This window comes from Amphiura filiformis, chromosome 16 (genome assembly GCF_039555335.1).
Source record: "Amphiura filiformis chromosome 16, Afil_fr2py, whole genome shotgun sequence".
Taxonomy (NCBI): domain Eukaryota; kingdom Metazoa; phylum Echinodermata; class Ophiuroidea; order Amphilepidida; family Amphiuridae; genus Amphiura; species Amphiura filiformis.
The window spans coordinates 30155518-30172798 of NC_092643.1; the positions used below are offsets into that span (position 1 = coordinate 30155518).

At 36.3% G+C, this 17281-nt stretch overlaps 1 protein-coding gene across 8 annotated transcripts in view; it reads left to right on the forward strand.

Annotated features, from left to right (window-relative positions):
- LOC140135854 (calretinin-like) overlaps nucleotides 1–17281 on the forward strand; it is a 195110-nt gene that overhangs the window by 45547 nt on the left and 132282 nt on the right. For 6 of the 8 annotated variants that reach the window (XM_072157496.1, XM_072157500.1, XM_072157495.1 and 3 more), the window contains exons 3-4: nucleotides 5421–5441; nucleotides 10591–10611. The exons of 1 other annotated variant lie outside the window; for it this stretch is intronic. In XM_072157496.1, coding sequence (XP_072013597.1) covers nucleotides 5421–5441; nucleotides 10591–10611 — 42 coding nt within the window. The remainder of the gene's footprint in view (nucleotides 1–5420; nucleotides 5442–10590; nucleotides 10612–17281) is intronic. One more of the 8 variants, XM_072157499.1, reaches the window with a different exon arrangement.

Consider the following 17281-nt stretch of genomic DNA (forward strand, 5'->3'; position numbering starts at 1 on the left):
TTTCCGATCGTCGAACTATAGCAAACTTTTCTAATACTTTATATTTGTACTGTTTTGTCTGTCCATTAATCCTGCAAAAAGTACTTCTACAAACTTATTATGTTCTCGTGAAATCACTTAAAATCCCTTTAATCTATCAATCCTGGCTTGAAACTTTCAAATGAGAAATGAAACAAATACAATGGCATAAAAAGTATAAATCGTTTCTTCTCGTTTCTTCAGTTATTATTAAGCTTACATACATGTCCCATCGGTTTCTTCAATTGTCCAATGACTCTCTAATCGTGTTAGTCCGGCTACAACGCTTCTGTTTGGCTTCAAGTAAACGCAATCTGAAAGATAAGGTGCACATTTGTCAAGGAGGACAACAGGTCAGAGTTTTTTTTAATTGGAATGCACAACCTTCCCTCGACAAATATTAGATCTGTCTCTGAGGCCCAGTGGGTGTGGCATCGTACTCAACAAGTCGTCACTTTATTTAGCGATGTGTTTTTCATACTATCCTGAATCATTCGTCATACTATAGAAATTTATATTGTGTGAAGATGAATGAATGATGATCAGATTTTGGGTGTTTGAAACCATGTGCGGTGCAGGTGGCTATCAATCGTCAAGACAATGATATAGACCTACTTTAAGTCAAATGTCTTATACGTGGCAGGCGGTACCGGTTTCCTTATTTCGTATTTGAGCAATGAGCTTGAACATTTACAGCTTTACTCTCTTTGAATTTACGAAATAGAATATCTCGGTTTAATGTAAGGATAGGTTTGTGTCTGTGATATTTTGTATGCAAAATGCAACAAATTACATCTTTTTCAAATTTACGTATTGGCTATGAAATAGCCATGACATTTCAAATAATGTTTCGAGTTTGGTGTTACTATAAGTAGACGTGTTTCAACAAGACCTGCTATAATTCTGATGATTGACTAAACTTCGTTTATACAATGCACAAGCAATAACTGTTGCCTGTACTGTTAACCATCTGTCCACTATGCAACTATTATGCTAATGTTGTTGGTTCAATTTAAAGGGAAATGTGGAATGGCGGTGGCATTTAAAGGTGTTGAACAATATTCTTGTTCTGTATGGATAAAAAATATTGTGAGAGGCGAGACCTTGGTAGAAAAAATACCCACTCTTCATCATGTTCATGGTTTGTGTACTTGGAATCATTCCGAAACTATTGTGTCATATTGTTCTCAAGGAAAATGTAAAAAGAGTGCAAACCAGTCTTTGGGGAAGTTATGTAGGGGTCGCATTTTTTGAGTGAAGTAAAGTATTCCACTCTTAATAGTACTCATTGCACTGGTTCCAATCTTATAAGAGTAAAACTAACTTACAAAGCCCTTCTAGAATGTAACTTGCAATAGCTAAAACAGGATTCCTATTGCTGCTCAAAGAGTGGTTGAATAGACATTGATCTGGACACATCCTTAAAAATCCAGTTCTTTCGAAATCATTTTACATTAATGATCGCAGGCTTATTGTCTGTGTAAAGAAGAATGTACTTATTTCTATTCAGTTTGAGCCATTATATGAAACCAATTAGGGCCATATAAAATAGATATAAATCGTTTAAAGAATTAGACCTCTATATTTTCTGTTCAGGACGATAAGTATAAAATATCTCTCTTCCCACCCTTTTTCCGGATATCCTCCCCTTTTTCCGGATATCCTCCATTGGTTCGTGTAATTCATTAAAATGTAACTATCATGATTCAATAACAATATCAAAAAAATAAGTAGAATCGAGTTCTTATTATCATTGGGTTTAACGTTTTCTGCACACGCGCAGAGAATTTATTAGATTACGACAATAATGTCTCATTAGGGCGGAGTGCATTGCGCCAAATGACATAGTTTACCAATGGTTATTAAGATTCAGTCATTCAGGTGATTTGCTTCATTCAACTTCATTCGATTTTCTTTTTATTTGTAATAATTTTATTACAGCAATTAAGTTAAATGACAGAATTATATGCCATCTACACCGTACACCATCTATATTATGAGGTTGTGCTGTAGTATGTTTACGCAAGATTTTTCACATTCGTTTCATTTGTACGCCATAAGAATCAGAGGAATTATGTAGATGTAATAAAGACATGTGAAAATTTAGACTAATTATACAGTTCATGTTACTGTAAGAGTAGTGAATTCGTTTCATAAAGGAGAACCAGTGAGCTTACATTTAAATCAAAATCCTTTTTTATGATGGCTCTCCACACGACTCTGTTCTGCATGCAGTTCCTAATGTCTTGTCTCTCTATCCAGTGTCCTCGATTAGTTGCTTAATGCAAATTCCTTGGTTGTCCTCTTGATCTTTTACCATGCGTAGGCTGCCACAGCAAAACTCTGGAAGCTGCCTGTTTCACTTCTGGCACAGTGTCCAGCAAATCTCATCCTTTTAGCTTTCAGCCTTTCGGAAATTGGGGAGAGATTGCCGTACAGCTCCTTATTGGTGGTGTGCGACTGCCAGGTAACATTAAGTGCCTTTCTCAGTAGTCTGGTGTAACAACCATCTAGCGCCTTCCTAAACTTTGATGTAATTGTCCAGGTTTATGCACCATACATCAGAACCGATTCGACTGTGGTAGTGAATAGCTTGGTTTTAATATTTCTAGGCAGGCTGCTCTTCCATATCTTGTTCATGCTGTTATAGGCCCTTCATGCCTGGGCTTTCCTGATGTTAAAACCCTTTTCACTGCTGCTAATCCAAGCCCCGAGGTATTTGAAATCGTCAACTACTTCAAGCTCAAGCGTTTGGATTGGGGATGCGGCTATATTGCAATCCATTGTCTTGGTTATCTTGGCGTTCATGCTGAGACCGACTGTTAGTGTTGCAGTCTCAACATGATGGAGTAGCTCTTCGGCATCACTGAGACTGTCGGCCAATAGTGCTATGTCGTCAGCGAAGTTTTAAATAAAAATATATTATGTATTTTCCATTCTAGCTATCAAAACAAAGACTACATTTAAACTTTGTATAACTATAAGCTTAGCTTCTTTAGCACACTATTTTTATTCTTTTGCAATGCAATAATATCATGTATGAAAAAACGAAGGCTTTAGCGACGGGAATTTAACAAAATTACTAAAATTCATAAGTATCCACTGAATAATCTAACTCACGAAACACAAAAATGGCCGCCTGTTGGTTCCCACTTCTAACCTACCCATACATTATAAGGCCTCGCGTGCGACTATGTGTACATAATTTACTATTACAAGTAGTGTCGTAAACACGTTCGCTTCTAAAGTGATGAAGCGAGAAAACTGACACAGGCACTTGTTTTTATGACAAGGAGATAATGTGATCTGACCCGGCAAACTCACGTGCTACTTTTTCTTTCCCGCCAGAAATTTACGCCTGAATTATCATCATTGTGCGGTTGCCTTTATTATGGTGAGATGCATTATAAATATGTAGAGAAGTATTACAAATATGTATACTCGGGAAGTTATTTTCTGTCGAACTCAAAATAATGAAAACAAACTAAAATAATTTTGTTTGCATAACAATAGGCAAGGAGTTTCATGGAATGAACTATTTACTTCTGTAGGTGGCAACGTCGTTTACTTTTTAGACCAGCTTTTTAAACGTTATTACATAGCAGTTTAAATCATGTACATTCTTATCTATGTAGAGATTGTGTATGATAAAATTGCTCTTAGTACACGACATCTTCACTCCCATATCTCGAGTCTGTGAAACCGAAGTTTCAATAGATTAACATGCCTCTTTATATTGAGCCAAACTTAAGTAATGTATCCAAAATTCCAAATGTGTATTGTCGAATTACATGTGGTGTCAATTTTCCAGTAGGACACAATAATATCGTCTGTGTCTGTTCGCAGATTGAAGAAATATTCACTACCTTAGATCACTACTTCAAATTACCTGATGGCATTGTCACGTCGCCTGTGTGCCTCTTCAGCTAACAGATCTTGGAGAGGAAGCTCGAATGGCGTCAAAAACGTCACTAGGACATACTTGATTACCTAACAGAGCAGAGTGAAGTTAAGGACATACATACGTTATCCTAAGAACATTTCATGTACAGATGTATATGAAAGTTTGTAGTACATGGTATTTCGATTGAAGTTTCACCCCAGTGATTTTCGGAAAGAGTAGCTCGAATAGGTTTACCTGCTCCTTAATGTTCAACCAGCCTTACGGCAATCCATATGAAGGTGTAATCTATAGCCCCTAAAATCTGCGATCCGATGCGTCCGTTTTACGACCTTGAGGAACATTATCGAATTTCATCTGGTGTCAACTTTCCAGTAAGGACACAATAATAGCGTCTGTGACTGTTTGCAGAAGTAATTACCCACTACTTGAAATTCTCTCAGATCACTTGACTACTTATCATTACATGAAGGGTGAATTCGTTGGCGCCTGTGGGCCTCTTCAGTTAACAATATTTGAGAATAGCTGAGGAGGTTTCAAAAGCGTCACTAGGTGAGGTTACTTGATTACATAACAGGACAGAGTGAAGTTCAAGGACATTAATCCATACATACTAAAACTCTCATAAGAACATTTTAAGTACAAATGTTTATGGAAGCTCTTAGTACGTTACACTTTGTTGGAATTTTGACGCGCATATCGAAGTCTGTGGAAACAATAGTCGAATATGTTAACCTTCCCCTTCAAGTTTAACCAACCTTACGGTAACTCATCCGAAGGAGGTGTAATTATTGCATCTAAAATCTGCGACGCGTTCTTTATACGACCTTGGGGAACATATTTGAATTACATGTGCTGTCAAATTTCCAGTAGGAACACAGTAGCGTCTGAGACTGTTTGCAGAAGTAATTAACCACTACTTGGTTCCTTAGATCACATGACTATTTTAAATTGCCTGATTTGGCAGTGGCGCTTGTGGGCCTCTTTAACGATCTAGAAGAAGCGCATAAGGTTTCGAAAATGTCTATGGATGAGTTGCTATGTTTAGAAATAATAAAACACCTATCTGGAGTCAGAGGTGTAGCCGTAGGTTAACCTATGTTAGATTATAGAGATTACGGCCACCTTTCTTTTGTGTCATCGATTGTACATGCCGTATACGATGCATTTATGCTCTACTGGCTTAATTTACAAACATTGTTGTAACATGTGATAAACCTCTTGGGAGCTTATGTTATATCCCTTTGAATTAACTGGAAAGCCCGCCTCTTTATGTGGTTAACAAGTTCTGTCATTAAAAGGGGATTTGCCATTTAATGGCCAGGTCAAGACAGCGAAACCATATATCTCTTCACCTTTTTTCACACAGATTAAGAATAGCCTATATTTGTGTATCTAAATGTAATAACAACGCTAAAATATTATTTTTACATATACTATATATTACATGTATGAACATCTCACACGACTTTTGTTTTGTTATTTTCAAATATCAATTTAGCCACCAAAGCAAGAAGAAGAGGTAAAATTCATATCCGTGTCGGGAAATATTTAGATGTGTGTTTTTAATACCCTAACAAACCACACACAAAACTAATATCAATGTTAATTGCAGTAATTCTTTGGTCGATTACAAATGGTGATGAGATTGACAATTTCGATTCCCTAAATTCTTTGCAAAGAAGCCCAAACTACGACTTTTAAGTTGTTGTGTTTTCCTTGCAACTAATTTAGAGAATTGCCAAAACGGTCGATACATAATAGATGGTGCGTGGCCTAGGAATTATATGATTTTGAGTAGATGGTCATAATAATGCAGATGGTGGTAATGTTGTTTGTGCTTAGAATATGGCATAGTTAATAATTGTGGCGTGAAATTAATTCAAGCTTTTAGTACGTTACACTCCGCTTCAAGTTCAACCATCCTTACGGTATTCCCATCCGAAGGAGGTGTACTTATAGCCCCTAAGGAGATGTGTTCTTTATACGACCTTGGGGAACATATTTGGATTACATGTTGTGTCAGTTTTTACAGTAGGGACACAATAAAAGCTACTTCTTAAATTACTCCTGTTTGCAGAAGTAATTAACCACTACTTGATTCCTTAGATCACATGACTGCTTTAAATTACCTGATTTTGTATTGGCGCCTGTGGCCTTTTTAACGATATGGAGAAGAAGCGCATAAGCTTCCAACGTCTCTAGATAGGTTGATGTGTTTAGAAATAACAAAAAACCTAATTGGTATCACAAATGTAGCCGTAGGTTAACCAACGTTAGATTATAGAGAAAATATACATTTCTTGCAACTGGTTTAATTCAGAAACAGTGTTGTAACATGTGATAAACCTCTTGGGAGCTTATGCTATACGCCGTAGAAGTGACGTCATAATCGGATTAACTACCATAGCAATAGATGAATACAATTTTTGAATAGATCGCCCTGCACTACAAGCAGATTGCACTAATCATCTGTGTATGTCAGCAAACATAGATTTAATACAATACCGCTCTTTTTCAAGATACTAATCTTGCAGGTGCGAGTGATCAGCCTTTCTTTGACATATATTGGTTCAATGCATCGGTACCGCGTGAACGTTGTAGTGAAGAGCGATATAGTCAAAATTTTATTCATCTATTGCTATGGTAGTTATCCATATTAGTATCACAAATGTAGCCGTAGGTTAACCTACGTTAGATTATAGAGAAATATACATTTCTTGCAACTAATTAGGTTAAATACCACTAATTGTGTATTACACGTGTTTCAATGGGAAAATGCCTAATTTCGGGTGGAATTTTCTCATATTCAGAACTCTCACAGTTCAATGCCACCAATATCAGGTGAAACTATATGATTTAGATGCCAAATGATCAAAAATTCAACATAGGTTGACCTGAGACTTTTCTTGTTTTAACGCACTGAACCGTAAACACCTTAAAATAACAGTGCGCCCTCGAAGCTGAAAGTTACAATATGATAAGGCGACTATTTACTAAAAACCGAAGCCGTGCGTATGAATTTTGGTACTATTACATCAAAAATGTCATATAATGAGAGAAAATGTACCATTTTGAAGCATCAAACTCTAAAAAGTACTTTTTTGGCTATATAACTTGATCAATTTCAGCGATTTTAATGCAGTCTTTTCGAATGCCATGAAAACAAATAGTTCCTCATCGTATTTCAATGTATCGCCCAGGCCTATTAGTGGTCTTTAACCTATATAAGCACAAAGGTGCTCCAATCTCAGGTAAAATGACATGAATGTAAACATTGACATTTGCAATACATGTTTTAACAAGAAAATTTCTGGAAAACAGCATGACGAGTAAAATATCAATGATTTTCGGACACCCTGTATGATGACTGTTTCGCTGTTTTTGCTTCAACCTAGGACTATATCTGGAGATTCGTATCTGTAGCCTGTCCTAGCACGATCAGATCAGATTAAGATTGATTTAGGGTTAGTGTTCCGATATAGGCTTGCTGTTTAGTGTTAGAATTGTTGATTAGGGTCAGGTTCGCATTAGGAATAGGGTTTTTTATAGGGCTAGGCTCATGGATAGGGATAGAGATACGGCTAGTTCAGAGGATTAGATATGTGTTTAAAATAGAGTTATAGATCAAGTTAGGGTTCCGGCTTGAGTTAGGATAGAGTGAGGCCACACAGGATGCTGTAGAGGCCCATAGACAACGTGTACACAAAGACTAGGTTTTATTTTACACGTTACTATAGGCCTTACATGCGCCTTAAAGCTTAAGCAAAATGCCTAGCCTAGGCCTATACTGTATTTACACGTATAGGCCTATGTACGTTATTTAGGGCAAGGAAATCACCAACAAAATGTGCATGTGGGTCTAATTAACAAAGTGGCATGTCTATTATGATCATCAACATTGATTTTCATCATCATTAAGCTTTCTATATGTATACGCAGGGAAGCGAAGGTTGTTGAATTTAGAAGCCCTGAAATCACAGAAACCAGCCGTAAACCCAATACTAATGCCACAAGCCCCCCCCCCCCCCCTTCAACCCGTTACTACCTCAACGGGTTCTAAAAACATACCTTAGTAGTCGAAGAAGATGCACGTTTTCTTGCCAGGGCAAATACAGTTAAATATTGAGAAATGTAAGCAAAAAATAGCCAGAAAAGTCTCCATGACGAATATCAGATCCATAGAATTCAGTGTTTCTATAGGTTAAATACCACTAATTGTGTATTACACGTGTTTCAATGGGAAAATGCCTAATTTCGGGTGGAATTTTCTCATATTCAGAACTCTCACAGTTCAATGCCACCAATATCAGGTGAAACTATATGATTTAGATGCCAAATGATCAAAAATTCAACATAGGTTGACCTGAGACTTTTCTTGTTTTAACGCACTGAACCGTAAACACCTTAAAATAACAGTGCGCCCTCGAAGCTGAAAGTTACAATATGATAAGGCGACTATTTACTAAAAACCGAAGCCGTGCGTATGAATTTTGGTACTATTACATCAAAAATGTCATATAATGAGAGAAAATGTACCATTTTGAAGCATCAAACTCTAAAAAGTACTTTTTGGCTATATAACTTGATCAATTTCAGCGATTTTAATGCAGTCTTTTCGAATGCCATGAAAACAAATAGTTCCTCATCGTATTTCAATGTATCGCCCAGGCCTATTAGTGGTCTTTAACCTATATAAGCACAAAGGTGCTCCAATCTCAGGTAAAATGACATGAATGTAAACATTGACATTTGCAATACATGTTTTAACAAGAAAATTTCTGGAAAACAGCATGACGAGTAAAATATCAATGATTTTCGGACACCCTGTATGATGACTGTTTCGCTGTTTTTGCTTCAACCTAGGACTATATCTGGAGATTCGTATCTGTAGCCTGTCCTAGCACGATCAGATCAGATTAAGATTGATTTAGGGTTAGTGTTCCGATATAGGCTTGCTGTTTAGTGTTAGAATTGTTGATTAGGGTCAGGTTCGCATTAGGAATAGGGTTTTTATAGGGCTAGGCTCATGGATAGGGATAGAGATACGGCTAGTTCAGAGGATTAGATATGTGTTTAAAATAGAGTTATGGATCAAGTTAGGGTTCCGGCTTGAGTTAGGATAGAGTGAGGCCACACAGGATGCTGTAGAGGCCCATAGACAACGTGTACACAAAGACTAGGTTTTATTTTACACGTTACTATAGGCCTTACATGCGCCTTAAAGCTTAAGCAAAATGCCTAGCCTAGGCCTATACTGTATTTACACGTATAGGCCTATGTACGTTATTTAGGGCAAGGAAATCACCAACAAAATGTGCATGTGGGTCTAATTAACAAAGTGGCATGTCTATTATGATCATCAACATTGATTTTTCATCATCATTAAGCTTTCTATATGTATACGCAGGGAAGCGAAGGTTGTTGAATTTAGAAGCCCTGAAATCACAGAAACCAGCCGTAAACCCAATACTAATGCCACAAGCCCCCCCCCCCCCTCAACCCGTTACTACCTCAACGGGTTCTAAAAACATACCTTAGTAGTCGAAGAAGATGCACGTTTTCTTGCCAGGGCAAATACAGTTAAATATTGAGAAATGTAAGCAAAAAATAGCCAGAAAAGTCTCCATGACGAATATCAGATCCATAGAATTCAGTGTTTCTATAGGTTAAATACCACTAATTGTGTATTACACGTGTTTCAATGGGAAAATGCCTAATTTCGGGTGGAATTTTCTCATATTCAGAACTCTCACAGTTCAATGCCACCAATATCAGGTGAAACTATATGATTTAGATGCCAAATGATCAAAAATTCAACATAGGTTGACCTGAGACTTTTCTTGTTTTAACGCACTGAACCGTAAACACCTTAAAATAACAGTGCGCCCTCGAAGCTGAAAGTTACAATATGATAAGGCGACTATTTACTAAAAACCGAAGCCGTGCGTATGAATTTTGGTACTATTACATCAAAAATGTCATATAATGAGAGAAAATGTACCATTTTGAAGCATCAAACTCTAAAAAGTACTTTTTTGGCTATATAACTTGATCAATTTCAGCGATTTTAATGCAGTCTTTTCGAATGCCATGAAAACAAATAGTTCCTCATCGTATTTCAATGTATCGCCCAGGCCTATTAGTGGTCTTTAACCATTACTGCTACTTTTCTTTTGTGTCATCCATTGTACATGCCGTATATACGATGCATTTATGCTCTGCTGGCTTAATTCAGAAACTGGTTTGTAACATGGGATAAACCTCTTGGGAGCTTATGCTATATCCCTTGGAATTAACTGAAAGCCCGCCTCTTTAACTGTGGCTAACAAGTTCTGTCACCGTAAAGATGAATTTACAGTACTATACGTTGTCCATTTAATGTATTTTCAAAACTAAAATAGAGCAATCATATCTCTTCAACTTTTCAGTTCACACTGATTTAGAATAGCCTGTATGCGTGTCTCTAAATACTGTATCTCTGTAATAATTACACTAAAATAATACTTCTACATTATGTTCTATACTATTTTTCATGCTAAAGGAAGATGCAGAAAACAATTTAATTATTGCTTTATTTTTTCTCGGGTGAAGTACTCCCACTTTGGAGGTGACGTGTATGTAAAATTTCTCACACAACTTTGTTTTGTTATTTTTTAATATCATTTTAGCCACCGCAGAAAGGAGGAAAGGTAAAATTCATATTGGTGTAGGGATGTTTAGATCTGTTTTTAATACTAGAACAAACCACACACAAAACAAACATCAATATTAACAGCAGTAGTTCGTTGGTACATCACTGATGGTGGTGGGATTAACAATCGTGATTCCCACAAGTCTTTGCAAAGAAACCCAAACTACGTCATCACATCGTCAATGCGAACGCTCCATCCCTGGGCCTCGACCAATCAAACATGCCCATTGACGATGTGCACATCGACGATTAAGTAATTGTGTTTCCTTGCAAAGGATTTGGGAAATAGACGAAACGGTCGATAAATAATAGATGGTTCGTGGCCTAGGCTTATTTTAATTTTTATAGATGGTTACAATTTGTAGATAATGGTAACCTCTGTAGAGTGTGCTGAGGCTTGTGGTTCAACGTCTAGGCGTTGTGTCTGTAGTGGTTTGGGCTTAGAATACGGTATAGTACAATAATTCTTATGTGAAATGTCAGTGGTGATGGGGTTTTGAACTAATACCATTTTTGATTATTTGTATTTGAAAAAAATTATAAGCTTTTGTTCTAAACAATGTGTTGTATGCATTTCCTTTACGGAAATTGTTTAGTCTTCTTCCTAGTATAAAATCTTAACAAATATATTATAGTACATTAGAACGTAGAATCTGTCCGTGTGTGCTGCAATTTTTTCCGGCTGACAGGTAGCCATCTTTATTCTTCAAGAAATAACACAAACTTAAGAAATAACACAAACTTTTGTTAAAAACTGGATGTATAGTTCGCGCGCTATTAGATGAAAACCACATTCCTGGATACGTCCCGAGCTTAAATGTCCATACTAAGTTAATTTTGCCCTCGCTATATGTAGCCATTGGACAATAAACTTGGTTTATACAAAACTAACATGCTTGAGACATATAAACAATCTAAAACCTTTTTCTGGGCCCATCACGGCAACACACTGAGTGTTATCGGGGATATTAAGTCGCAAGCAAAACGTGACGTTCATAAGGTTATTTCTCTCTTAATTATCATTTAGCGAACTGAATAGGTTACTGTTGCATTAGTCGTAAGGCCTCTCTGTGTGGTTTTTAGCTCGTGTCTGCGTAAATGTAGCCAAATAAAGGGTATTTCAGAACGGTATATATTTGTTGTTTTTGAAGTCTTGCACGCGCTCATGATTGGGATGTGTTAGTATGAAACAGATACTAAGTTATGTTGGATGGTTTCTATGGCAACTCACTTGCGCAATACTATAAAGGAGAAAAATTGTGCTATTTCTCAGTGCCAAAAAATGCGGTTCTCGATGGAAATTTAAGTATTGTTAATAACCAAGTTTCTCAAGTAAAGCCATTTTTTAAAAATCCAAATCAAGAATTCTGGTATCTCCAGATGTTTTATTGCCGTTCTTCTATTGAGAAATCAGTTTTCTTCCCAAAAACCCAGGTTCTCTCTTTTAGTGTAGAGGATAAAAATGTCAGAAAATTCCACCCGGACACTAGCCTCTACTCTCTCTCAATCCCACCATATTTTCCCCTCCGTAATTACTCCAATGCCATTTTACTACTTCCGGGTGGGATAAAATAGGATATTTCCCCGTCCTTGCCCCTGAGAAATAAGAAACAAAACTATATTTAGCAACATTGTTTATTTGTTTGCCAGATGTTGCTAATAAAATGAGCTCCCATATTATGAACCGACAATCCTTACGACAATTGTAATGTAAATCTATTGGGACAGATATTCTGTCGAGAATGAACAGGAATTAAATCCAGTCAGATAAATTAACTCAATTCCGTTCCCGTCCTATTCCCGGAATAAAACATTAGACCTACTCCCTCACTCTATGATCTTTGCATACCCTCCCGAATTTTATTTTTTGACTCCTCTGGGAGTGCGTTGGAATCGGGTGTGACTTTTTATCCTCTATTTTACTATGTAAAAATACTTGGCAGAGATATCTATACCTCTATCTTTATCTGAACTTGAACTATACCATGTTTTTAATCGTCGTTGGCAATTACAAGATACGACTAACAAAAATAATATCTTTAGTGACAAAATGTTCAGTTTCAGTTTCCCATCAAATCTAACTGCTCAATTAGTGTAAACTAATCAATTAAAACAGGGAAATAGGAGATGCGCAAATTACAAGCAAACGCTAATTTTTATTGAATTATATCACATCAAAAGCAGATGTTCCGATAAAGCAAGTAATTAGAATCGATTTTCATTTAACCTGTTTAAGTTAATGACCTATTAAGGTTGGTCTGAACCCTGGAATTATGGAAACTTTCGGGCCTCATAACTGCTAAATTGTTGGTGTAAAGTATATAAAAGTATACATATTTAGGGTGGCAAAGACTTGATAAGTCCATCTGTGAGGTCAAATCTGGGCCAAAATGCCATTTTGGCCCAAAAATAATAGTTTTTGGTCCACTTCTTTTTTTGTGCTACGTAACAAAAAAATTCTTGGGCCCAATTAATTTTTTTTTAATTTTTAAAAACTAAATATCTAGGAGCCGTTTTTTAATTTATTTTTTTAATTTCGACCAACTTCGAGGAATTTGCACCCAAAAATGGTCAAAAAATACTGAATTTAAAATTTGACCTCACGGATTTATCAAGTCTTTGCCATTCTAAATATGTATACTTTTATATACTTTACACCAACAATTGAGCAGTTATGAGGCCCGAAAGTTTCCATAATTCCAGGGTTCAGACCAACCTTAAGGTCACCTAGCCTGTCAACGTCAATCATGTGTTACCTAACATTACGTTGTATGATCTGGATATTATCGTTTCCGTTGTAGAAAATGCTGTATTGATTGCAATAATTGCTAAATGATAAAAATTGAGCGCTTAAGATCGACCGATTTGAAACTTGCAGTAGTGATTGATTGGTTGACTATTACTATCGGTGATGCTGATGAACAGAAGGGGAATAATAATGATTGATATTTTGTGATATGCCTATATCAATACTATTATTTGTTATTTTGGGCACTAATGGTCGAGGTTCAATGCAATAGATAACACTAGCTGAACCAACGTTAACATGTTCCTTGAACGCGTCATGTCAATTGCGTCGTGTTGATTGGTTACAATATATCACGTGACATCCCATGTTTACGTACCGTGTTCACGTTCGTTCACCTAACTAGTGCTGCCTTGTGTAACCATGTCCCAAATCTATACCTCCAAGATCATTTGGAATCTACTCACCAGTGGTCAATGTAGAAATACAAGCTATATCAAAATCAATGGTACCTATCAGTTTTGATTGTTATTGAAAGGTCTGCTTCTTCCAAATGGCCATAACTTATTATATGACCGTTTATGGCATAATTTACCAATTATGCGGATCATAATTATGTTGCATTTGAATGTGACAGTCATGTCCATAATCACTGGAAATGATGGATACTAATCATTTTGATACAGCCTGTAACATTATTAACTAATGAGAACATTATGAAGGCACTATTTATTTTAAGTGTGTTTGCATTATTTAAAAACATGCTGGCGAAATAAAAACAAATAACAAAATTTCAAATAAATTTATAATAAACCTAAAACTCTCATAATAGGGGCATTCATTTTCAATAAAGTGTATGAATAAATAATAAGTAAATAGCTGTCACCATTTCCCAAGACTATTGTTTTGAAACAATCAATGTTACACCAAAACCACATGTAATAATAATTACATATTTAGGGATTCAATCATGTTTCACCGTTGTTCATCACCGTTTAACAACGATGCGGCCGCGTCGTCTGCGTGGTTTACTTCGCGAGGGGAGCGAAGTAAACCACACAGACGCGCCGGACGCGAGTTGTTAAACGGTGATGAACTAACGGTGAAACATGATTGAATCCTTTCAACAACGAAAAGAAGCTAAATATCGTATAATTCACGATTATTTTACGAGGAATGTCAGTTAATCATTGCCACTCAGCCTTACAAAAACTTCGATGATTTCTCTTTTGATATCAGCAATAAAACTACAGAATAAAACGGCAATGTTTAGCCGCTACCTGAAAAATACTGAATTCAACTTGTAAGCTGGCATACGCACAAAGGTTTCAGGCATGACGAATTTTACGCGCTCTCGCGTAACGCGTAGTCTCGCTCGCGTTCGCGTATACGCTACAGTAAAAGTGTAGGTTCATCACGGTTTAACAACGGTTGGCTCCTGTACAAAGGTATAGGAAGAGTTGTTGAATGTATAATAACATCAAAATAATATAGACACAAAACGACCAGAGATACGAACATATACATGTATAATATAAATTCGAAATGAAAAAGCATGAGCTTTCGTCTAGTCACCTGCTGATCTTGCATTAACCACAATCCGATTTAGAATTTGAAAAATAAAATAACACATGCATTCGATATAAAATAATACAAAAAAGCCATAGCAACAAAATCGCTGATTTAAAAACAACAGTTTTTGTTTGGGTGATCTGATTGTTAAATTAAGCAGAATCCGATTCACAAATTGGTAATGAAAAGAAAATAAATTCATATTTTGCTGATCGTATTTTCATACAAAGTATTATTGAGCGGTTTACAAAAGCAGCGTAGTACTTTTAATACATATTTTTTCAGATTCATCTTTAATATCTTACCAGACAAAAAAAATCCCCGTTAAGATTAAAAGCCTTTGAGGTACTTCAAGCAATGTTTGCTTTTCTCCAGGAGTAGGAGGCTCTTGACATTTTCTGATCATGTGAATCTTGGTTAATATAAGAACGATGAAAGGGTCTCTGTCCTGTCTTTAACGAACGTCGCAGATAGTTTAGGATCGAGATAAACTTAAGATAATTCTTGTTATTTTAATTGTGTGATTTCAACTTTAATTTAGACTTACATTTTTACGATTTTCAAAAAAAAATCCGTCCAATGACTCTCTCAATATCTTAGTTGGCATCATATTTCTAAGATGTTGACATGTTACAGAAATTTCATTCAATGATCGGCACTTGACAATTTGTGTCCTTCAGCAAGTCCTTGTGTTGTGTGTGACTATTATGAGTATAACCAACAATGCTGGAGGGCTCGGTTATCAATACGTTTCAGCATTTTGATGGAATTGAAATGGCAGAGATTTTACGAAGGGCCCAGGTTAAAGGAAGCCCGTAGTAAACACACGTCTTCAAAACAGGAAGTAAACCGGATAAAGTGAAGAGATAAAGCTCTTAGTAGCTAATATTACATCATCCTTCTGGCTCTAGTCTATGATTATGGTTTTAATGCCATCATATTTGCTTAAAGATCCACTCATATAGAGGGTGAGTCATAATGATCATGATGATCTGTGCTCAACTGCGTTTATTTGTCTGACATCTTGGAACACCCTGAATAAATCTGAACCTGCTCTTGTGTTAGAGTGTAGTTTGAGCCTTCATGTAAAAATAACGAAATGACGCTGCGGTTCTGCAAGTATGTGGCACGTTATTTAAAAAAAAACCTCATTTGATCTGCCCCTCTCAACCATTTACAAACGTATCGGACGGTACTTGTTTTTCAACTTTTCTCCACGCTTCTTCCGGTAATCCATACGATGAGTTCAATTTCAGATACAGATAGCCACGCAAGCAACTGGTGCATTTTTATGAATAATTGAATAGGAAAATCAGTCCATTACATGAAAAATTAACTAGGAATGCTGCATGGAGGTGTAACATCTAGCTGAATGCGATGATTCCTTGTCTGGATGAGGGAAAATGTTACGTGGATGCTCCGAGGATAAATTCATAACTTCCCACAATGCATTATTTTGGTATATCACGAAATCCTACGTGTTGCGAGTGACGCAGTTTCGAGAATACGGTGTGGTTTTGAATAATATGTGCACTGGTTTTGATGACGTAGTTGTGATTTTATTTTGCAAAGAATTGCGGGTATTACTGAGAATTTAAATTCTATGTGCAAAACTTGGCTGGGGTAATAGTTACACACAACAGTGTTAATACAAAATGTGCTACCAGCAATTAAAAATCAGTACTATAATGGAAAATGAGTTGGATTTCGTTCATATTTTCCGGACTCCCATTGCATTAGTGGCATTTATTCTTACGTTCTCATATTGAAATAATAATGATTCAAACCTCTAAACCACGAAAACCAATAATAAAATAATAGATAAAAGCTGTTGTCGAACTTTTCGGCATCGATCTGTCTTTGAACATTAGACAACTGATCATAATCAACTCTATACCATAATCCCTATCTCATGACTATAATCCTGACACTACTAACGCTAAATTCTCGCCCTAAAACTAATCATAACCCTCATTATCTCTGATGGTGTTTGCAGACTATCTATTCTAAAGTCTTACCGACAGGCAATGCATCATGGGATTGAAGTCTTGAATCGCCCTGTGACAATCACTCTAAAATTGATCATTATGAAAAGGTGTTGTGTTGAAACTAACCTCACTAAACAGGTGGGAAAGCGGCAAACAATGTAATACCGTTTTTGTATAATCGCACAGGTGTTTAATTGCGTGTAATTTGATATGGTGTTAGAGATTGCCAGAAAAGATTAAAATAATAAAAATGAATATATAGCGCATTTTGAACAGTTATTAAAGTGCCTTTTACATTTACTCTGCTGCCCTGGATATTACATATGGTTAGCTACTTATATGATAACGGCACACAGAATGTC